At 37.4% G+C, this 17,979-nt stretch overlaps 4 protein-coding genes and 1 pseudogene across 5 annotated transcripts; 2 read left to right on the plus strand and 3 right to left on the minus strand.

Annotated features, from left to right (window-relative positions):
* Positions 1-257: 257 nt before the first annotated feature.
* On the plus strand, positions 258-3,643 carry LOC111777900 (annotated as a pseudogene).
* Positions 3,644-4,337: 694 nt separating this feature from the next.
* Positions 4,338-5,588, minus strand: LOC111808155. The gene has a single exon (XM_023693976.1). The coding sequence runs from the start codon at positions 5,223-5,225 to the stop codon at positions 4,569-4,571; it is 657 nt and encodes a 218-aa protein (XP_023549744.1). The 5' UTR covers positions 5,226-5,588; the 3' UTR covers positions 4,338-4,568.
* A 2,931-nt stretch (positions 5,589-8,519) lies between these two features.
* LOC111795704 lies at positions 8,520-12,704 on the plus strand. 2 transcript variants are annotated; one of them, XR_002815379.1, is made up of 8 exons: positions 8,520-8,746; positions 9,386-9,696; positions 10,144-10,386; positions 11,037-11,178; positions 11,319-11,458; positions 12,137-12,206; positions 12,294-12,362; positions 12,464-12,533. XR_002815379.1 is itself a non-coding variant. In XM_023678649.1 (8 exons), exons 3-8 carry the CDS (start codon positions 10,195-10,197, stop codon positions 12,527-12,529), a joined length of 672 nt encoding a protein of 223 aa, XP_023534417.1. In that variant the 5' UTR covers positions 8,521-8,746; positions 9,386-9,696; positions 10,144-10,194; the 3' UTR covers positions 12,530-12,704. The 2 variants fall into 2 exon arrangements, 1 of the variants encoding a protein (XP_023534417.1); XM_023678649.1 differs by having other exon boundaries at positions 8,521-8,746; positions 12,144-12,206; positions 12,464-12,704.
* Positions 12,705-12,966: 262 nt separating this feature from the next.
* LOC111804668 lies at positions 12,967-15,376 on the minus strand. The gene is made up of 3 exons (XM_023689437.1): positions 14,371-15,376; positions 13,236-13,778; positions 12,967-13,142 (listed from the first exon to the last, which is right to left on the minus strand). Exons 1-3 carry the CDS (start codon positions 15,220-15,222, stop codon positions 13,044-13,046), a joined length of 1,494 nt encoding a protein of 497 aa, XP_023545205.1. The 5' UTR covers positions 15,223-15,376; the 3' UTR covers positions 12,967-13,043.
* A 1,810-nt stretch (positions 15,377-17,186) lies between these two features.
* LOC111804733 (protein SPIRAL1-like 5) lies at positions 17,187-17,979 on the minus strand. The gene is made up of 2 exons (XM_023689508.1): positions 17,598-17,979; positions 17,187-17,523 (listed from the first exon to the last, which is right to left on the minus strand). Exons 1-2 carry the CDS (start codon positions 17,820-17,822, stop codon positions 17,449-17,451), a joined length of 300 nt encoding a protein of 99 aa, XP_023545276.1. The 5' UTR covers positions 17,823-17,979; the 3' UTR covers positions 17,187-17,448.

Raw genomic sequence — 17,979 nt, forward strand, 5'->3', positions numbered from 1 at the left:
TTATCATTTGAAATTTGAAATAACTTTAGAATGTACATACTAAAAAAAATATTGTTCATGAATTTTGAAAATAAGATTTAAAGCATTACAATTATTAAATTTTCATATTTATTTTATAATAAAGTTTAGAAATTACAAACTCAAAAAAAAAAAAAAAAGTTACTTGGAATAATTCAAGTGGATAGAATGAGTATCCATATAGTTCTTAATATATTATTATTATTATTATTGAAATATAATTCTTTCTAATATCTTATTCTTATAGATTGCATTGAATTTGATGTACCCTGTTCTACCAACATAATTGGCTTCGATTTTGAAATTTCCGCTGCGTGGTTGACCGTCTTCCCCTTCTGTGTAATCCCTCCACCCTAAAACCTCTTCGTTTTTTTTTTTTTTCCGACTCCGAAATTATTTCGGCCTGATTCAGTTCTTTGAAGTTTTTTCGAGGAAAATTTTGGCGCCGTCTTAGCTTCTTTGAAGATCCTGGAAGTGTAGCCATGGCTATGCAGCAGCAACATCTTGATAAGATGCAACTCCGCCAGAGCTATCGTAATCTCTGGCATACTGACCTAATTCATACAATTCAGGCTGACACTCCCTGTACGTTCTTGCGTTCTTCCATCTCTCTTTGCTTTTGTTGCATGTTTGTGTTGATCTTTGTTTGAATTTTTTTGATTTCTGATGAGGTTTAATGTTTGCTTGCAGATTGCTGCCTTGCCCTGTGGTGGTGAGTTGGATGCTTGTTTTTTTGCCTTTTATCATGTTTCTTTTACTTCTGCATCGACTTTACTCATGGATCTGTTTTAGTCGCCTACATTTTTTAATTTTTTACTTTTTTTTTTATGTGTTTATTGATCTATTTGTTTACTCTTTTGATTGAGGACATTGGCTTGTCTCTGCTCCTTGTTATTCTGGTGATGTATTTTTCTTACATGTGCTCTTCCGAGATCTTGACTTCTTAGATGTGGAGACGTTGACTCGTTTTGATTTTGCGTTGACTTGGCTGTTCTTATTAAATTTGATATTGTTTCTGAAATCTGATTAATAAATTGTGCTGGTTTTGAGTGCGCTGATGGAGATGGCAAAACAATGATTAGATTCATTAGGCAAACTAAACAACACGACTCATTAGTTATGCAGTTCAGAACCAATATCATAGAATCAACGTCAGTTAAGCAAATTGAATTTAGTGACGTCCAACAAAGATCATCCTATTAGCTTTAGATGAATCCTTTATAGGAATTATAGTTGTGTTTTCTTTTCAACTAGTTTAAGGTGTCGGTGGTGCTATTGGAGATTATCCATCTTCTTTGATTCCTCTGCGCATTTCATTCCTATGAGGCTTTCTCAAAGGTAGCGAGGATCGAGCAAGGTTGCTTTATGAAGGAAGGAATTGGCTATTAAGATATTTTTACCTTACATTTGAAAAGTGGATTGCTATTGTTCATGATAGGATGTTCGTTCCTTCTTATGGTGGTTGGATAAAAGTGAGGAATGGAAAATGAAATCTTTATTCTATCTACTTGTGGTTGTTTAAGGTTTGTGGTCATACAATGGTTAGGAAGATGGATTTAGAGGAAGATACTGTCGAAGTTAAAGATAATTGCTGTGGGTACATATTAGCAGAGGTGGAGTTGTGGCCGTCTCTGGTGTTCACAAAATTTTCCAAGTGGTGGCTATGCATGTGGCTCATTCTAATTCCCCATGGTTAATCAATAGAAATCCTAAATTCTATAGTACTTTTACACAAAAGGATGCTGTAACCTTCTTACCCAAATGGTATTTCTCCAAGTTTTGTGGTTCTCCCCTTCTTGACATTATGTCTGCTTTGTTTGTATTAGTCCAAGTTTTATGGTTTCCTGTTTTCGAATTCAAGTTTACTTTGTTTGCATTGGGCCATTGACTGAAAGGATATGACTGTACCTTATCCAGCATGAATCATTATCTAATGAATTACCTTAATAATTGCTGATGATCTTTCCCATGTGGACCTTCCACTCCTTGATGGAAGATTAAAAGTATGTATGGCTTAGAGAGGAGCGTGGCTCAGCAAGAAATCTGGAGTTTGTTAATTGCTTTCAATTATCATCAATAGATTGTGACAGCTAATTTTTAAAAGCCAAAACATTGAGTTCATGTAGTCACTTCATTCCTTTTCTCTTGCAGTGGACCTTGTGTATCGTATTTGCTTCGTAAAAGAGCTCTATATAATGACATGTCAAGGTAATTAATTTTGTTTTCTCGACTTCCTAAAGAGTTTGAAAGTAATTTGATTTTGTTGAGTCATTTTCTTGTTTTCTTTTTGTATAGGTATGTCTGCTGTGCAGGCTATATGCCTTGCAGTGGCCGGTGTGGAGAAAGTAAATGCCCTGAATTTTGCCTTTGCACAGAGGTACGACATTTTTTAGTTGTAATATTTTTATTTATCGAGTACCGTTTACTTATTTATCAAGTTCGCTATACTCCAAAAGCAGAGATATTTTGATTAAATATTAAAATTCCCCTGTACATCATGTTGCAGATGTGTTTAATCTTGGGTTTAGTGTTTTATGTCTAGAGGTTGAGGAAGAACATCTCTTTTTTAATAGCATATCTATGTTTGATTTGTGTAATAAATACTCCAAATTCATTCTCACTTTCAGCCCTGCCGCAGTTAACACCTGTTTATTTGATTGATCTTCAAGGTTTTCCTCTGCTTTGGGAATTCAGTGGCCTCAACTCGATTCTTGTTGCAAGACGAATTCAACATACAGACAACAAAATGTGACAATTGTATTATCGTATGTCGTGCTACCAACTTCGTCTCTCAAGTTCCTTCAATAATTCCTTGTGTCCTTATTTATGTGTTCTCAAATTATTCAGGGTTTTATGTTCTGTCTACAACAAATAGCATGTATATTTTCCATCGTCGCACTGATGTGAAAAAATTCAAGAGGCTTCTCAGCTTCTGTCTTGCTTGGCTGATATGGTTTATTGCTCGTAAGATTGCCCTTCCAAATCTCGCTTATCATTTGTTCTCTGCTGCTTTTTCTAAGCTACTAATAACAACTCTTCTTTCAACAGGGTTTGCGCATGTATGCAGGTAAGGAGTGAAAGGATGCTTCAGGTATCAAAATTTAAATGAATAATCATTAACTTTTGGGGTGATTTGCAGACCCAACACAAGATTGAGATGGACAAGAGAGATGGCATGTTTGGACCGCAAGTAATGGCAGTGCCTCCTTTTCAACAGATGTCTCGGATCGATCAAGCAATTCCTCCCTCGGTTGGACATGCACCACAGCCTGCATATGGACAACCCTATCCTGCTCAAGGCTATCCAGCTCCGGGCTATCCACAATCATCTTATGGCCCCTCTGGACATAACTACTAGTAATCTCTGCACTCTTCCGCAGGTACCACAGTCATTCATTGTGATTTGTCCATGCCATGTTCATCCTTCTGTGAATTTCATTCGAGTTTGTCGCTCTTACATGTACGTGTCGATTTGTATAATGATCAATACAGGGTATATTTTGTGAAGTGGTTAAGAATGATTTGGATGTGTTAAATTTCTGTAAATTGGAACTTTATTTGGAAAAATGAAAGTATTTTTCATTTCTCCTTGTTTTCATGGTTGAGAGAAGTACATGCTTGAAAATATTAGTGTCAATTCAAATCTAGACCATCTAAGATAAGTTATTAATAAATTAACCTGTAATTTCAGGTTAGCTTTATTTTACAATCTTTCTGAACAGAGGATGTGTTAATTCTTTCATTCTCATGAATTTATGATCACATTTATTTTAATAACATCAATGCCAGGTTGTTCTTGTTGGGAGATGCAATAATTGGGCAAACAATAAAGTAATCAATAATTATTGAATTCCTGACATTATGAATTATCTTTCAGCAAATGCATGAATTCAATTTGAAAAGAGACGGCAGTGCAAAGTGGCCATGCTGTTATTTCAGAGTGCGAACCATAGCTATAAGTATCTATTTTGCACGTCTAATTATCTTAACATTTGGAAGTTACTGCTCAACTCATACTTACTCTCAAAATATTGTAATTAGTCTCAAAATATTGTGTTGTTTGAATATGTAATCGACTCTAGAATTCTAGAATTGGGATATGGGGAAAGAGGGTGGACCGATGAGGAAAGTCCTTGTTTGATTTGATATCGTCTAAGCTTGGCTGATGTTTTTTAACTGCTTCATACCGAATTATGGGAGTTTGTACCCCTTTTAGGCATTTAAGTTCTCATACTCTTAACCTCGAGTTAGAACAAGAATGGTAGCGAAATCTAATTGCTTAACTCATTCGAATTTAAATAAATAATAATAATAATGTATTGTTGAGAACACAAAATGTATATATTTAATTTCAATACCGTCCATGATAAACTCCAATACACATACTCTGTTGTAAATGATTAGATAGCAAAAAGAAAAAAACATACATCAGTACACCCATTTGAAATCACTATCCCTAATTCTCTAACCTTTGTTCAAATAGAAATCTTGAAAGCTAAGAACAAAAATAAAATAAACCCATGAATTCAAAGAAGACTTGTGTTGTAATGTTACAACTCCAGAAAGCCGCCACTTTTAGAAGAAGCAGTTGGAGTCGCATTGGCGGTGGTGGTCGACAAACTCCATTGATCTGAAAACGCCATTGACGACGAGAAACTGCTGCTTGTGCTTGTGCTTGTGCTCGTGCTTCCACATTTAGCCACAGTTCTAACATTCTCTATCAATTCTTGAGTGTGCCCTTCCTCCTCCAATATCTCCACCAACCGCTTCGGACTAATCACCAATTTCACCTTCCAAACCCCACCGTTCTTCTCACTGCACCTCGAAAACACTTCCGTCTGCGACCTCCTCAATGCCCCCTGGTAATCGAACGACATCCTGTACGGTGCCATCGCAACCGCCGCCGTCTCTTCCGGCACGCTGTTTGACCTCACGTGCCCCTCCCGCGCTCTTATCATCCCCATCTCCCCCTCTCCCCTGTTTCTCGGAAGCAAATAATACGATTTTCCCGTCAGAAGCTCCTCATCGTGCGGCAGTGGGTTCCAGAAAAGGTCGTGGCTTTTGAATATTCCGTAGCCGGGAAACTCATCGGCGATGCATCCGACGGTGATCGGAGAACCCAACTCCATAATCCCGCCGTTGGATGTGATAACTTTGATTTTGCCCTGAATCTCCCCCGACCTTCCGCCAAACAAACAATTACCCATTTTGTTGGAGAAAAAGAACAGAGGAGCTCTGCTCCACTCTGTTCCCACTCTGTTCTGTAGGATTGAATGAAGCTTTTTCTTTTTGGGTGATAAATTCAAGGAATGGAGAAGAATTGGAAAAAGGGTTGTCGGTGGGGAATGTTATCTCTTTTTGGAAAATGAATGGTGATTGATTTATACAGCTAAGACAAGGAATAGGGGCTGTAGGGATTAGGGTAGTGGAAACAAAAAGAAGGGTTTCAAAAGATAAAGGAACTGGAAGAATAACAAGCGGGATTCGTTGATTGGAGAGCAGAGGCAGGTCAGTGCAGAGAAGTGAGCAATAGCGTCGCCTAACTTTATAGTACCATGCCTGGATTTGTCCAACTGCTTCTTCTTCATGTTCATACGCCCATTTTTTCCCTAATTTAATTCTCTTATCCCCAACTGTTTCATGAATTATTTGTTTCTTTATTTGACTGCTCCTTGCACTGTCTGTTATATATATATATATATATATATATATATATATTTGAGTTCTAGATAAAAATTCAAACTTTTATGTTTTTATTAGACTAAAACTAAAAAGAATAATTTTCTATTCAATTGACATAGCCAATGAGATTTAATCATCTAAACTAGTGTATCAAAATACTAAAAAGTATAATTTTATGTGTGGAATCTCTAACTTGGCACTATTGAAAATCAACGAGAAACGGTATAAGGATGAGGAACGAAATGAAGAAGTCATCCTTATTTGCACTTTTTCCCATTCACACTCCCATTTAATACACACTTTGTTAATAATGGTCAAAACTCAAATAGCTTTTCTAAGTTTGATATCAAATTTTGATTCATGGGCGTTCATACATTGCACCATTGACATTTGAGTTCAATACATGCTATGTTCGTAATTGTAGAAGCCAAAATAATTTTTTTATGTTTAATAGTAAGCTTTGTTCATGCACTTTGATTGTTGCGTCGATTGTCTCTCTAATTTTAAAAAATTATCTAATACGTTTATGAACTTTTATGTTATATTTTACGGTTCTTGAAATTTAGATGATAATCGATAGACTTTTTGAAATTTCAATTTCATGCCCACTAAAATCTTATAATTCATAATTTTTTTTTATTCTTAATTGAGATTAATTCATGTGTTGAGTTTTGGATGACCGGTAAAAGCGGCCCTAGTGTTTAAACTCTAAACTCTTCTAAAGTGCTTTATGATCAAATGTTTAAATCCCTGTGCTAACACCAGCGTCTTTGAATATCAAAGTACTTTTAAGGCACTCCATGTCCATGATTCGCGGGGAGTGCTTTAGGCTTTGAGATGGCCTCCTGATCCACGCACCACTGTGGGCTGCTGTAACAAGTACACAAATTTATGCCCACATCTCACAAACCCACCTCGTATGAAACACAACAACTGAACTCTCAGACTCTAATAACTTAGGTCCATCATTAATAGATGTTGTTCGCTTTGACTCAGAAAAATAGTAAGGAAAACAGTTGTCTCACCTTGCGCACCAAGTGGACTACCATGGCTCCTCTTGTTGGGCGTTCTGCCAAAGTTGTAGCAGCGACAAGCATGTTGTCCCATTTTGACCGACATTTCTCGAGTTGCATTCTCGTACTGTGAGATCCCACATTAGTTGGAGAGAAGAACGAAACATTCTTTGTAAGGGTATAGAAACCTCTCCCTAACAGACGCAGTTTAAAATTGTTAAGGAGAAGCTCGCAATGGAGCCTAAAAAAGACCCAATTTATTAGTAGTGGAGTTTGAGCGGTTACACGTACGTACACTGTTCTATTAATCAAGAGTGATAGAACAATGTAAAACAGTAAGAAGTGATCCTTTGGAACAATATTTGTCTTCAATACTCGGTTTAAAACAAAAATTGAACCCACTTTACTATTGCTTGAAAGAACGAACTAAAAACCCAAAGAGGAGCAATGAAGATCATAAGCTCACCAAGAACATCAACAATTGTGGGTGTCCCCAAAATCTCCGACAAAATCGAAACCAATGCCACACGAATGGATTAAAAAAAATGGTGGGTTTTACTCCAAATCCATTCCAATGATTGCAAAAAGCTGTAGAGGAGTATAAAAATCAAGATACAAACACTAAAAAAAGGATACCAATAACACATTTTGGACATAGTTTATACAAAGCTGACACTAAAATTGTCATAGGCCACAACAAATTTCACTCATTTTTTTAATTAATTTTTAACACCAAACTTTTATATTTGTGATTTCTCTACTGTACATTACATGCAGATTAAACTTTGGCTTTCGATCATGATTTGATTAACCAAAGATTAGGCTTGGACCGACATTTGAACTTCTGCCCTGTTACTTATGATGCAGTATCCATTCAAACTTAAATATCAACGTGGATCAATATTATTTAAATTTAATATTCAAACATTAAATGCTCAATCCATAAAAAGCTGAACAATAAATCTGGACTTTTGAGTGGGTAAATAATGTAAAGGGTAAATTTGGACAAAAGATCAAACCCAAAGAATTAAAGTATTAGAGGAGGCTCATATGAAATATTGTTATTTATTTATTTACTTTTTTACTTTTTACATTGGGCTCAATGGTGAATGTTACATGAGGATGAAACTTTAATAGTGGGCCTAGTAAAAGACAATGACAAACAAGGGCAAAAGCAATTATAGAAGGATGATGTCAAATGCTACTATTGTCATAACAACGGTAAAGACATTTACACGTAAAAGTGCAAGAGTACAAATACAACCAAGAGGCAAACAAATTACTCGGGTAAACCCATTAAGTTTGAGCTCAATCCTAATTGAGTTGAGGTGTTTTCTCGTCATTAACAAAACTCATTCTCCCATGTTGGGATGACAGAGTCTAATTACTACTAGCACTACTAAAAGTTCCGATCTTAATGTCCTGACTACTATTGTGAAGTGTCTGAGCCGCTTTTCTTGGCATACTCTTCGACTGAGTGTTGGAAATAAGAGAACATCATGGTAAGTTTCCTTGTCGGATAGATTGGTGAAGTCTTGTAAGATTAAAAGCTTAGTCACAAAATTGGTAGGTTTTTTAAAATCTAATACAGCTCGAATACAAATAGCAGGAGGATCATCGGCTAGAGCTGCAGCTCGAATCCCGAGTCAGCCAGCCGAGACTGTCAGGCTCAGAGGAAGCCGCTAGCGGGAATAGCCGTGAAGCCGGTATTCAAAAAGCGTGGCCGTACGGCACATGGCAGGCTGGCAGGTCGCTTCCTTGGCAGTTAGCAAGCATTTAGTGTGTGCGCTCCTCTTTCTTCCACACTCTCTCTCTCTCTCTCTCTCTCTTCGCCTCTTTTCCATTTTGCACATTTCAATGCTTCCTTCCTTCCTCTTACATTACACCTCTGTTTCTTCTTTGTCCCTTTGATCACTCACTCACTCCCTTCGCTCCATTTCTTCTGAAATTCCCATCTCTTCTTCCCTTCTAAATCTTCTCTCGTTTTCCTGTTTCTCATCTTCCAATCCGCCTCCATTCTGCTTCCATTCGAGGTATTGTAATCGAATCCCTCTGCATTTATTGCTGTATTGTAATGTTTCCTTTCTCTGCTTCTGTTTGTTTGGTGAACTCAGAGTGATTTGCCTGTTTTAATGGGGTTTTTCATTGTCAGTGAGCTTAAATCAAATACTAATTACGATTCTGTTTCTTTCTTTTTCTTGGGTTTTTTCATTGATGATTGTTTGTTCCCTGAAAACCCAAATTGAATGTGTTCTTCAAATGGGCATTTCTCGTTTACCTTATATATATTCTGCAATTTCCAAATGTAATATCGGTTTTCAGTTGACTTTGATGAGATATGCTTTCTTGACTTCTTGACTGTTGTCTAGGAAGATGCTGCGAAGGTTTCAGAAGGTTTTATTTATTTAATTTTCGAATTGGTAATTGGAGATTTTCATTCGATTCTGCGCAGAGATTGAATGATTTTCTTTTCCTTTGAAATTTTAGCTAATAAATTGAATGCTGGATTCTGTTTTTCCCCCTTTCTCTAAGCTTAGGAATTAAAAACATCATTTTCATCTATTCTGTCAGAAACACATATGTTCCATATTTTCATCGAGCTTCTTACTGTTTTCGTTCTTAGCTTGTCTTTTGGAAATATTAAGAATTATATGATTTATTCATATGGGAAGGGAATGTAAAAGCTGTTGGAACAATCAAACTTGCTAATCCATAGAAAATTCTCCAGTTCGTCTACGATCTATTTGCTCCAAATTGATATTTGGCTGTTGGGCGTCAATGAAATGAGGATATGATGTCATCATGTCACTTCTACTCGAGAGAATTCAAGGAAGAGCCTATTTATGAGCACCAAGCTTATCCTGTCTTGCCGTGGTTCATTTATTATCAGCACAATGTGCCCGTGAAGTATAGATATATTTACTACGCTTCTTCCATGCTAGGGCCATTTATCATTTCCTGATCTTGTTCGTGTAAACTACAGGTACTGCCACTCTTCTATAATCCCTCTTCCCCTTTTCCTGATACTGTTCTGCTTTTGTCTTTTACTACATATAATATAATATTCTTCAGGACTTCTTAATGGAGTTCAACATCTCTGAAGTTAGATTCCACTGACACAAACAAAATTCATAATGGCCTACTGATCAGCAAAAGAGGGTTGCTGCTTATTATTGCTCAAGTTGAGCATGAATTCTTGCACTATATGTGGGTCACAGGGCTTTNGGCCTACTGATCAGCAAAAGAGGGTTGCTGCTTATTATTGCTCGAGTTGAGCATGAATTCTTGCACTATATGTGGGTCACAGGGCTTTGGGGTATTTGGCTGCAATCTTGAAGTCTTCTGAACTTGTGTTCTTGTTTTGGTTAGGTTCTATTTGAGAAAAGACTTCTGAAAAACTTTCAAAGAANTGTGTTCTTGTTTTGGTTAGGTTCTATTTGAGAAAAGACTTCTCAAAAACTTTCAAAGAAGGGTTCAAAGAATGCTGGAACCGGAGTTTTGTGCTTCTAGAATTCAGTCTCCTTTTCGTGAGGAGAGTTGGGATGAAGAGCTTTCAGTTCTTCCAAGGCACACTAAAGTTATTGTCACTGGAAATAACAGAACAAAGTCTGTTTTACTGGGATTGCAAGGCGTAGTTAAGAAGGCTGTTGGCCTTGGAGGCTGGCATTGGCTGGTATTCTCTTTTTCATCCTGTCTTTTCCCTTTGTTCTTCGTCTCTTATTTACCCTCTGTATTATGCATTTTTCTATCTGGCCATTTGCTTACTTGTCGTGAAAGTTACACCAAAAGTCATGACAATAACCAACTATGATTGGAGAAATGCTATTATTTTGTTTTAGCTCCTACGTTTCTAAGCTAGAAGCTTGTAATCAGAAGGAATTTATGAGTTATTCAAGTTCCACTTGATAAGTTTTCTGTTCTTAATAATTGTGCTTGCTTCTAATCTCCTTTAACAACACACTTGAGTCCATAGAAAGTTCCAAAAACAAAAACAATTGTTTCCATTTTCAAATTTTAGCTTAGATTTCTTATAGTATATAAGACGATTATCTGCGACTATTTCAATTTATCTCTGTGAATTTTGATTAAAGGCTTTGGAGATGATTTAGCTGTATGGTTGGAATGTTCCGACAAGGCTCCGCTTAACGGTCTCTTGCATGGCTCATTTCCTGTGCAAAAGAACGAAACTAGTTACCCTACCTCTGTTTGATTATTTAATGAATTCACTTCATTCGTTACCTCATGATCCTTAGTAGTAGGCTAAATTAGATTTCGACTATAAAGGAGTTTGATTTTTGCTGTGATGGACTCTTTCCATGTAAGGTTTTGAAAAATGGGGTTGAAGTGAAGCTGCAAAGGAATGCACTGAGTGTGCTGGAACATCCCACAGGAAACAAAAATGATGATCATGATTTGGACAACTCAAGTTGTAGCTCCGACATGGGTGAGAAGGACAATGATCTGTGTAAGTCACATCTTCATGTTGCCAAATGATGGACATGGACCGACCTCCATGTTCCCAAATCGTTTCTGTTCCCTTTTTAAAGTGGATTTTATTTAGCTTGAATTGTGTCGGAGACTTAAAGTGTCGCCGTTCATGGGCAGCTAGCAGCATTGTTTTCCACAAACTTAGCAAACAAAAAGTGAGGCAAATTAGGCCATGGGCTCCATCTTCATCGGCAAAGCCAACAGGTCGGGGCAGCTGTGGGGAAATTCAATCTATTCACATGCCGAAGCTGGTCACGGTGAGAAATTTGGAAACCATTGATTTTCTTTTTTTGTTTTCTTTTTTTGATATCCATCGAGTGCCCAAACAAATATTTGGTTGTGAAGACCGTAGGATTTTCATATAGCCCTTCAGTTCTGAAAATTGGATAGAAAATCTTAAGATTTGTACTTTTTAGGGGTAAAATTCATTTGAATTTATTTTCTACTTAGTACCCCCTTCACGATCCAACGTCCTCGCTGACACTCGTTCCTCTCTCCAATCGATGTGAGATCTCATAATCCACCCCCTTCGAAGTCCAGCATCCTCGTTGTCACACTTTCTGGCTGTAATACCATTTGTAATGGCCAAGCTCACCGCTAGCAGATATTGTCCTCTTTAGGCTTTCCCTTCCGAGCTTCCCCTCAAGGTTTTTAAAACGCATTTTCTAGGGAGAGATTCCACACCCTTGTAAAGAATATTTTGTTTTTCTTCCTAACCGAGGTAAGATCTCACAATGTTTGAGTAGAATTAACAATTAGTTGACTTACTAACTAGACTACGTTTTATAAGTTGGTACCAAGTAGAAAAAAATTGCAAACTTGATGGACCAATTAGAAACAGTTATTCAAACCTGGAGAATATGATTTTAGGCTCATGAGCTGTTTTTCTTGAATCTTGGGTAGCTAAGCATTGACAAAATTGTTTGTTTTTGGAGCATGCAGCGGGTGAAACTGGGGAAACTAGGAACAGAATCTTTGTGGAGATACATCAGGCACTTCAATCTAGTGGGTCTCACTGCAACACTTGCAATTTTATGCTTCTTTTTTTTTAATTTTTTGTTTTCTCTATATACTTAACTAAATCCATTCCAGGTGAATAGCATTTCAAATGCTTCAAGGGACCAAATCCTTCACGTTGTGCAGCGACATTTTGCATTACAGGTTCTTTCTCTTTCTCTCTCTCTCTTTGCTGTTTGCATTTGAAATTATGAACTACTTTGTTTTGAGAAACATATCTGTCTGTGTTCCTTTGTTTGATACAGACGAGCTTGAACGAGGCATCGGTGATGACTGAATTCATTCGCACTGTTAAGAGACGAAGGGAGTGAATCGAGTGACAGCAAGCGAGAGTGAATGATGATTGAAAAGTGATTTCACATAAATGTATGTTTGTATAGTGATTATGTCTGTTAAATGCTAACTATAACTTGTAGCTTCTAACTTCTAACACTCGACCTTGATTACTACCTAGACCCGTAATATATTTTTAGCTTCTTTCTCTTCGTGAAATTTTAAATGCTTTTCTCAACTCGAACATAACTTCTTACCTTGATTTCGCTCCTCTCTATGTAGATGTGCAGAAAGAGAAAAAAATTAAAATTCGTCTTATTTATGTGCTTGCTTATTGGATTAAGTGTTGTGACGAGTTTATGAAAGAAGAGTAGCTTCCGAATATTTGATACTTAAACATGCATGTTTACCGTAAAAACTATAATATTAACCCTCATGAAAGTTGGATCAAACCATATATAGACTATTTATAAAATTTTATAAGAACAAAATTTTAAGTTTCATATACTAAAAGAACTGAATGGAGGCAAGTTTACAAGAGAATTAGTTAAATTAGTCAACGAACTCCCCTTCCCTGCAAGTCCCCACATCAACACCCAACACTCCTTCCTTCTCCATCCCCAACACTCTGCAGCAATTCCTCCTTGGGGCCTAAGAACAACACCAAGAACATCGTTAAGATATGAACAATGATATTAGTTTAAATGAAAATGGGAAGCAAATGGTGGTAGAAACAATACTCACAGAATCCCAAAGGCTGGGGTTGGGCTTCTTAAACACCATGACCATATGAAGCTCAGCAGGATCAGGCATCTTCCACTTGCAAAAGGGATGAGCCACACGGTCTCTCATATACTCACTCACAGTAACCCCACCAGAGGAGTTGAATGTGGCATTTGAAAAGTAGAAGATGAAGGGCTTCTGGCACGGGTTTCTGGTAACAGGGCGTGTGTTGAATGCATAAGCAGTGTAATCCGCTTTTCGATACCAATTCAAGAACGTTCTCGATGGCAATTCGATCTCTCGAGCCAAGAAAATGCCTCGGAATATTTGGACTGTGAAGCCCCAGGAAATGGAGATTGTCCACCCCTTGGCTCGGTTGTAGCAGATGGATTGCTGCATCAGGGCTGCCGAGTCTAGCTGCATTGGAACAATGAGGCGTTGGAGACCTTCGAGCCTTGTTGCGTCCGGGAAAATGGGCTCGACGATGTCGAGGTGATGGAGGGATACTAATGGAGTTACTGGATGTGCTGCTAGTAGCCCGAATAGGTTGCCATAGACATCGCACTGATTTGTGGTTTTGGCCGATAACAGACCGTGTTAGTTCATCTATAAATTTTTAATTTTGTGTCTAACTAAATCTTTAATAAAAATAAAAATAAAAAATAAAAAAAACTTTATAATTTATTTTTTAATGAAATAAATGATGAAGGAATTATTTTGTTTTGGTTAAAAAGACCTCGTAATTTGAGACGGATGAGGTGGCATTCATTGATTATGTGGGTCCCAAGTAATCACTACAACCTCAAATTTCGAAGTATTTGACAAAGCATTGTGCAACTCACCACCTCAAACATCCAAAATAAAACTACTTTCACACGCCACCTCACTGCTCTCTCAAGCTTACGCCACTTGCCACCGTGGCATCCCTGACCTCTCATGCTTACGCCACCTGCCACCGTGGCTTCAACATCCATTTCTTAGTCATGTTTATTTATGGAGGTGCTAATTAATACGTGACTCAAAAAAATTTATTTTTCAAGAAATTAAGAAATTATTATTTTGAGATAAATTTTATGTTCAACTTTTATTTTTTCAATAGTAAATTATTAATAAATAAATAAATAAATAAAAATGGAACTTGTAATTTAGTACGCACCTGATGGAAGCCAAGTTCCTTAGAGAGAGGGACGCCGAGCTCCGCCATACAAGCCTGAATCCGATCATCGGAGCCATAAAGCGTCGGATATCTCTCCAAACAACCGTCCAGTATCTTCTCCAATGCCTTCGCCAACGGATAACTGATCGCGAATCCTCCTCCGCCGTATGCCATTCCATACGACAGCTGAATGTTCTGCAAATGGCTCTCCGACGAGCTTCCGATGTAATAAAACCCCTTATGATCATATTTCCTCAGCACTCTCACCAAATTCTCCGTGACAAACACCGTGTCATCATCCCCCATCACCACCCACCTCACATTCTCCACTCCTAGCCTCACCGTCTCCGCTACTATCCTCGCTATCCTTATCGCCGACCGCTTCCCCTGTCTATTCCGGTACGCGAACCCCGTCGTGTCCTCCGACACCATAACTGGCGGCAGCAATTCCGCCTCCTCTGCTTTTGTTCCCACCGGCTCGTCCATCCACACCACCCCCCTCATTTTTCTGGGGTCAAACCAGAGCTTTATGTACTCTTTCCTCTGCTCCCACAGCTTCGCCGATGACGCGATTCCAAACACAATGTCTTGGATTTCGGTCTCGGCGTGTGGTTTCAGCGGGAAATTTGGGAATGTTCGGTTTCTGATGAAGATGGGTGGCGACGAAATTGATGAAATTCTGATGGATTCATCAGGGCAGGGCTCGTCAGAAGAGAGAAGCTTGAAGGTATAAACGATGTAAGTGACGGAGAGGAATAAGATGAGAAAGATTAAGAGCTTGGGGAGTGGTCGGAATGTAGGGGAGACGGCGGGTCGAAAGGGCGGAGGCGGCGGCGGAGGAGGCTTCTTCATGTGATTCCAAATGGGATTGTCTGAGTTTTTCACTTGGTAAATCAGAGAATATCAACGAGGGGAAATTTGCAGAGGTTGTGTGCAGGGTGTCTCTGTTTTGTTGCTATTGATTTTGGGATTGAGAGTATTAATGGAAACGTGGAATGAAGTGGGAGAGGTAATGATTTATAATAAGACATGTCAATTTTTTTGGTTTTGTTGGGACTCCGAAGTTTGGTATGTGATGCAAATTGTTGGCGTTTGGCGTTTGGCGAATGTTGTTAGCGGTAAAACTTGAAAAAGCTCCGGAATTGGGAGGTGGGGGGTTGGATTGGATTGGATCATACATCAAAATAACATTTTTAGTTTTCTTTTTAACTATTATGTTTGAGAGTCCTTCAAAATCTGTTGAGTTGCATTAACCTTAAAACATTTATTTTATGGACTCAAATTAATTCTTTATGTTTTATATACTTCTTAATTCTTCCATAATCACTTCATTTGTTATGTTAAGTTGCATCACAGACAAAGAGGCCTCGAGTAAAAATCATGGAAAATAAATTTTAAAATTTCTAAAAATTAATATAATATAAATTCCCCTTGAAAGCTTGATGTATATTTTAATTTAATGATCCAAAGACATGAACTAAGCTATGGGCTTTATTTTGTAGGCTACAAATATAAGCCCATGACAGCATGCTATTTTTGGTTGTAGAGTTAACTTAACCCATGTTCATCTATATAATATAATGTTAAGATAAGGCATATGTTTCGGAGAAGAACTAAACTTTGTTTATAAAGGGTGGAAATCTTTGTTGGGAGAAGAATGAAACACCCTTTATTAAAGTCCGTAACTTCATGCACGTCATGAATCTAACATTTTCTAGAGTTCGTTTGTTGAAGAGTTTTTTTTTTTTGGAGATTTTGTTTCTTCTGGATTTGATTCCAAATTTGTGAGCATCTATCACATATTTCCAAAAATAGACATGCGTTCATAAAAATTAGTGTATACTCATAATATCATCTAATTATTGGAGGATTTAGTATAGAACAAATGAAAAAAAAAGACAGAGATTTAGACAAGGTTGGGACAGTATCCTACCACTCAATTGTTTATTGTGCGTATGAGCACAAAAGGTTTAGACAGCGTTGGGACATTATCCTACCACTTAATTCTTTACTTCCATTGCTTCCAAATAAAATGTTGACAATCGTGGGATAGAAAACGATACAAAAACAAACAAATTTTTTTATTAGACGAGTCTTGTTTAGAGATGTCCATGTTTCATGGCGAGGATATGAAAAGCTTCCTTACCCATTTCCGTGCCTCTTGTTTCAATTTCTAAAATGTTTTATATATTTTTTTATGAGAATCAAATTGTAAAGAAATCTCTCGTCTTCTCAACCTCTCTTCCGTTTAGGATAGGTCTCTATGTAACTCCGAACTCAGGGTTAAACAAAAAAATCAAATTTCCTACACTAATTTCATCATGAAAGCATGTTGATCAATGGATTCACTGCACTTAACACTATAAATGTCTCTAAGTCTTATATAAGACTCATCGTATATGGACACAATAGAGAGAATCTTGAGTATCATTAGGCATCTTACCTGCCAAACTTGATAATATTATAAAAACAAATGTCCTGATGTTCACAAAACGCCATACATATCAACTAAAAGGAGGAGCATATTGATTCAAGATTTTGATATCAATTCCTTCTCCTCCAAGTTGAATCCATGAAATTGAAGTTCAAACTTAGAAACTCTTATATGAAAGAACCTGATTTTCAAGCACATTTATAAACCAAGAACCAAAGCCTTTGCTCCAAGATAGATAACCCACAACAAATCAAATAATTCATGGAATACACTAACCCAATAATTAATGTTGTTCATCAAACAGATTGATCTTCAGCATTGTTTAATATGAATATGTTTAAAGCAAGCACAAGCACAAGCACAATGAATTGAAACACCCGAATTAAAGGAAAAGTGGAATTTCTTATACTTAACCACAAACATAATCAAACCACAAGTCGGCATGATGCTATTGAATACATAACATATTTGGTAGAAGCAACAAAGTACACAAAAATAATTCAAGCTATGTGTTGGTTGAGATACATAATAATTGCACACAATTTATTACAAATCCGCACACTAAAGCAAAGCATACATACCCTTTAGAGTTCCAATATAGTGAGCTACGGATGGAACACATAAATCATTCACTTCACTTCACTTCACTTATCTCCAAACAGATACCCTAGCGATGAATCACCACCAGGAACAGATTTGACCTTGGTTGATGGGCGATCCTAACAATTTGCAAGAAATCATTTTTAAATCCCATGATTTGAAATCTCAAGAACAAAGTAGAGAGGGGGTTTACCGTGATGAAGTTGCCCGAGTTTTGGCCATGAGCTCGGGGATAATTGTTGGAGGCAGCTTGTTTTGGAGAGGGGGAAGGGTTGTTTTGGTCATCAGGGTTGATATCAATTCCATAAGGAGGAGGAAGAACCACTTTTGAGACTTGAGGCTTTCTGGGTTCATCGTCGTTTCCAAAAAGATACCCCAACGAGCTTCTTCCACCGCCATAGCTTCCACCTCTGCTCATGATCTGATCTGAACCAAAACCAAAATTGGCAACCAAGGAAAGTTCAAACCCTAATTTTGGTTGTTTATATATATATATGATGATGATGATGATCCCTATCAGTGTGAAGTTTGTGTATATATTTATAGATTTATATTTGTGTGATTTGGGCTTTCTT

This window comes from Cucurbita pepo, chromosome LG01 (assembly GCF_002806865.2).
Source record: "Cucurbita pepo subsp. pepo cultivar mu-cu-16 chromosome LG01, ASM280686v2, whole genome shotgun sequence".
Taxonomy (NCBI): domain Eukaryota; kingdom Viridiplantae; phylum Streptophyta; class Magnoliopsida; order Cucurbitales; family Cucurbitaceae; genus Cucurbita; species Cucurbita pepo.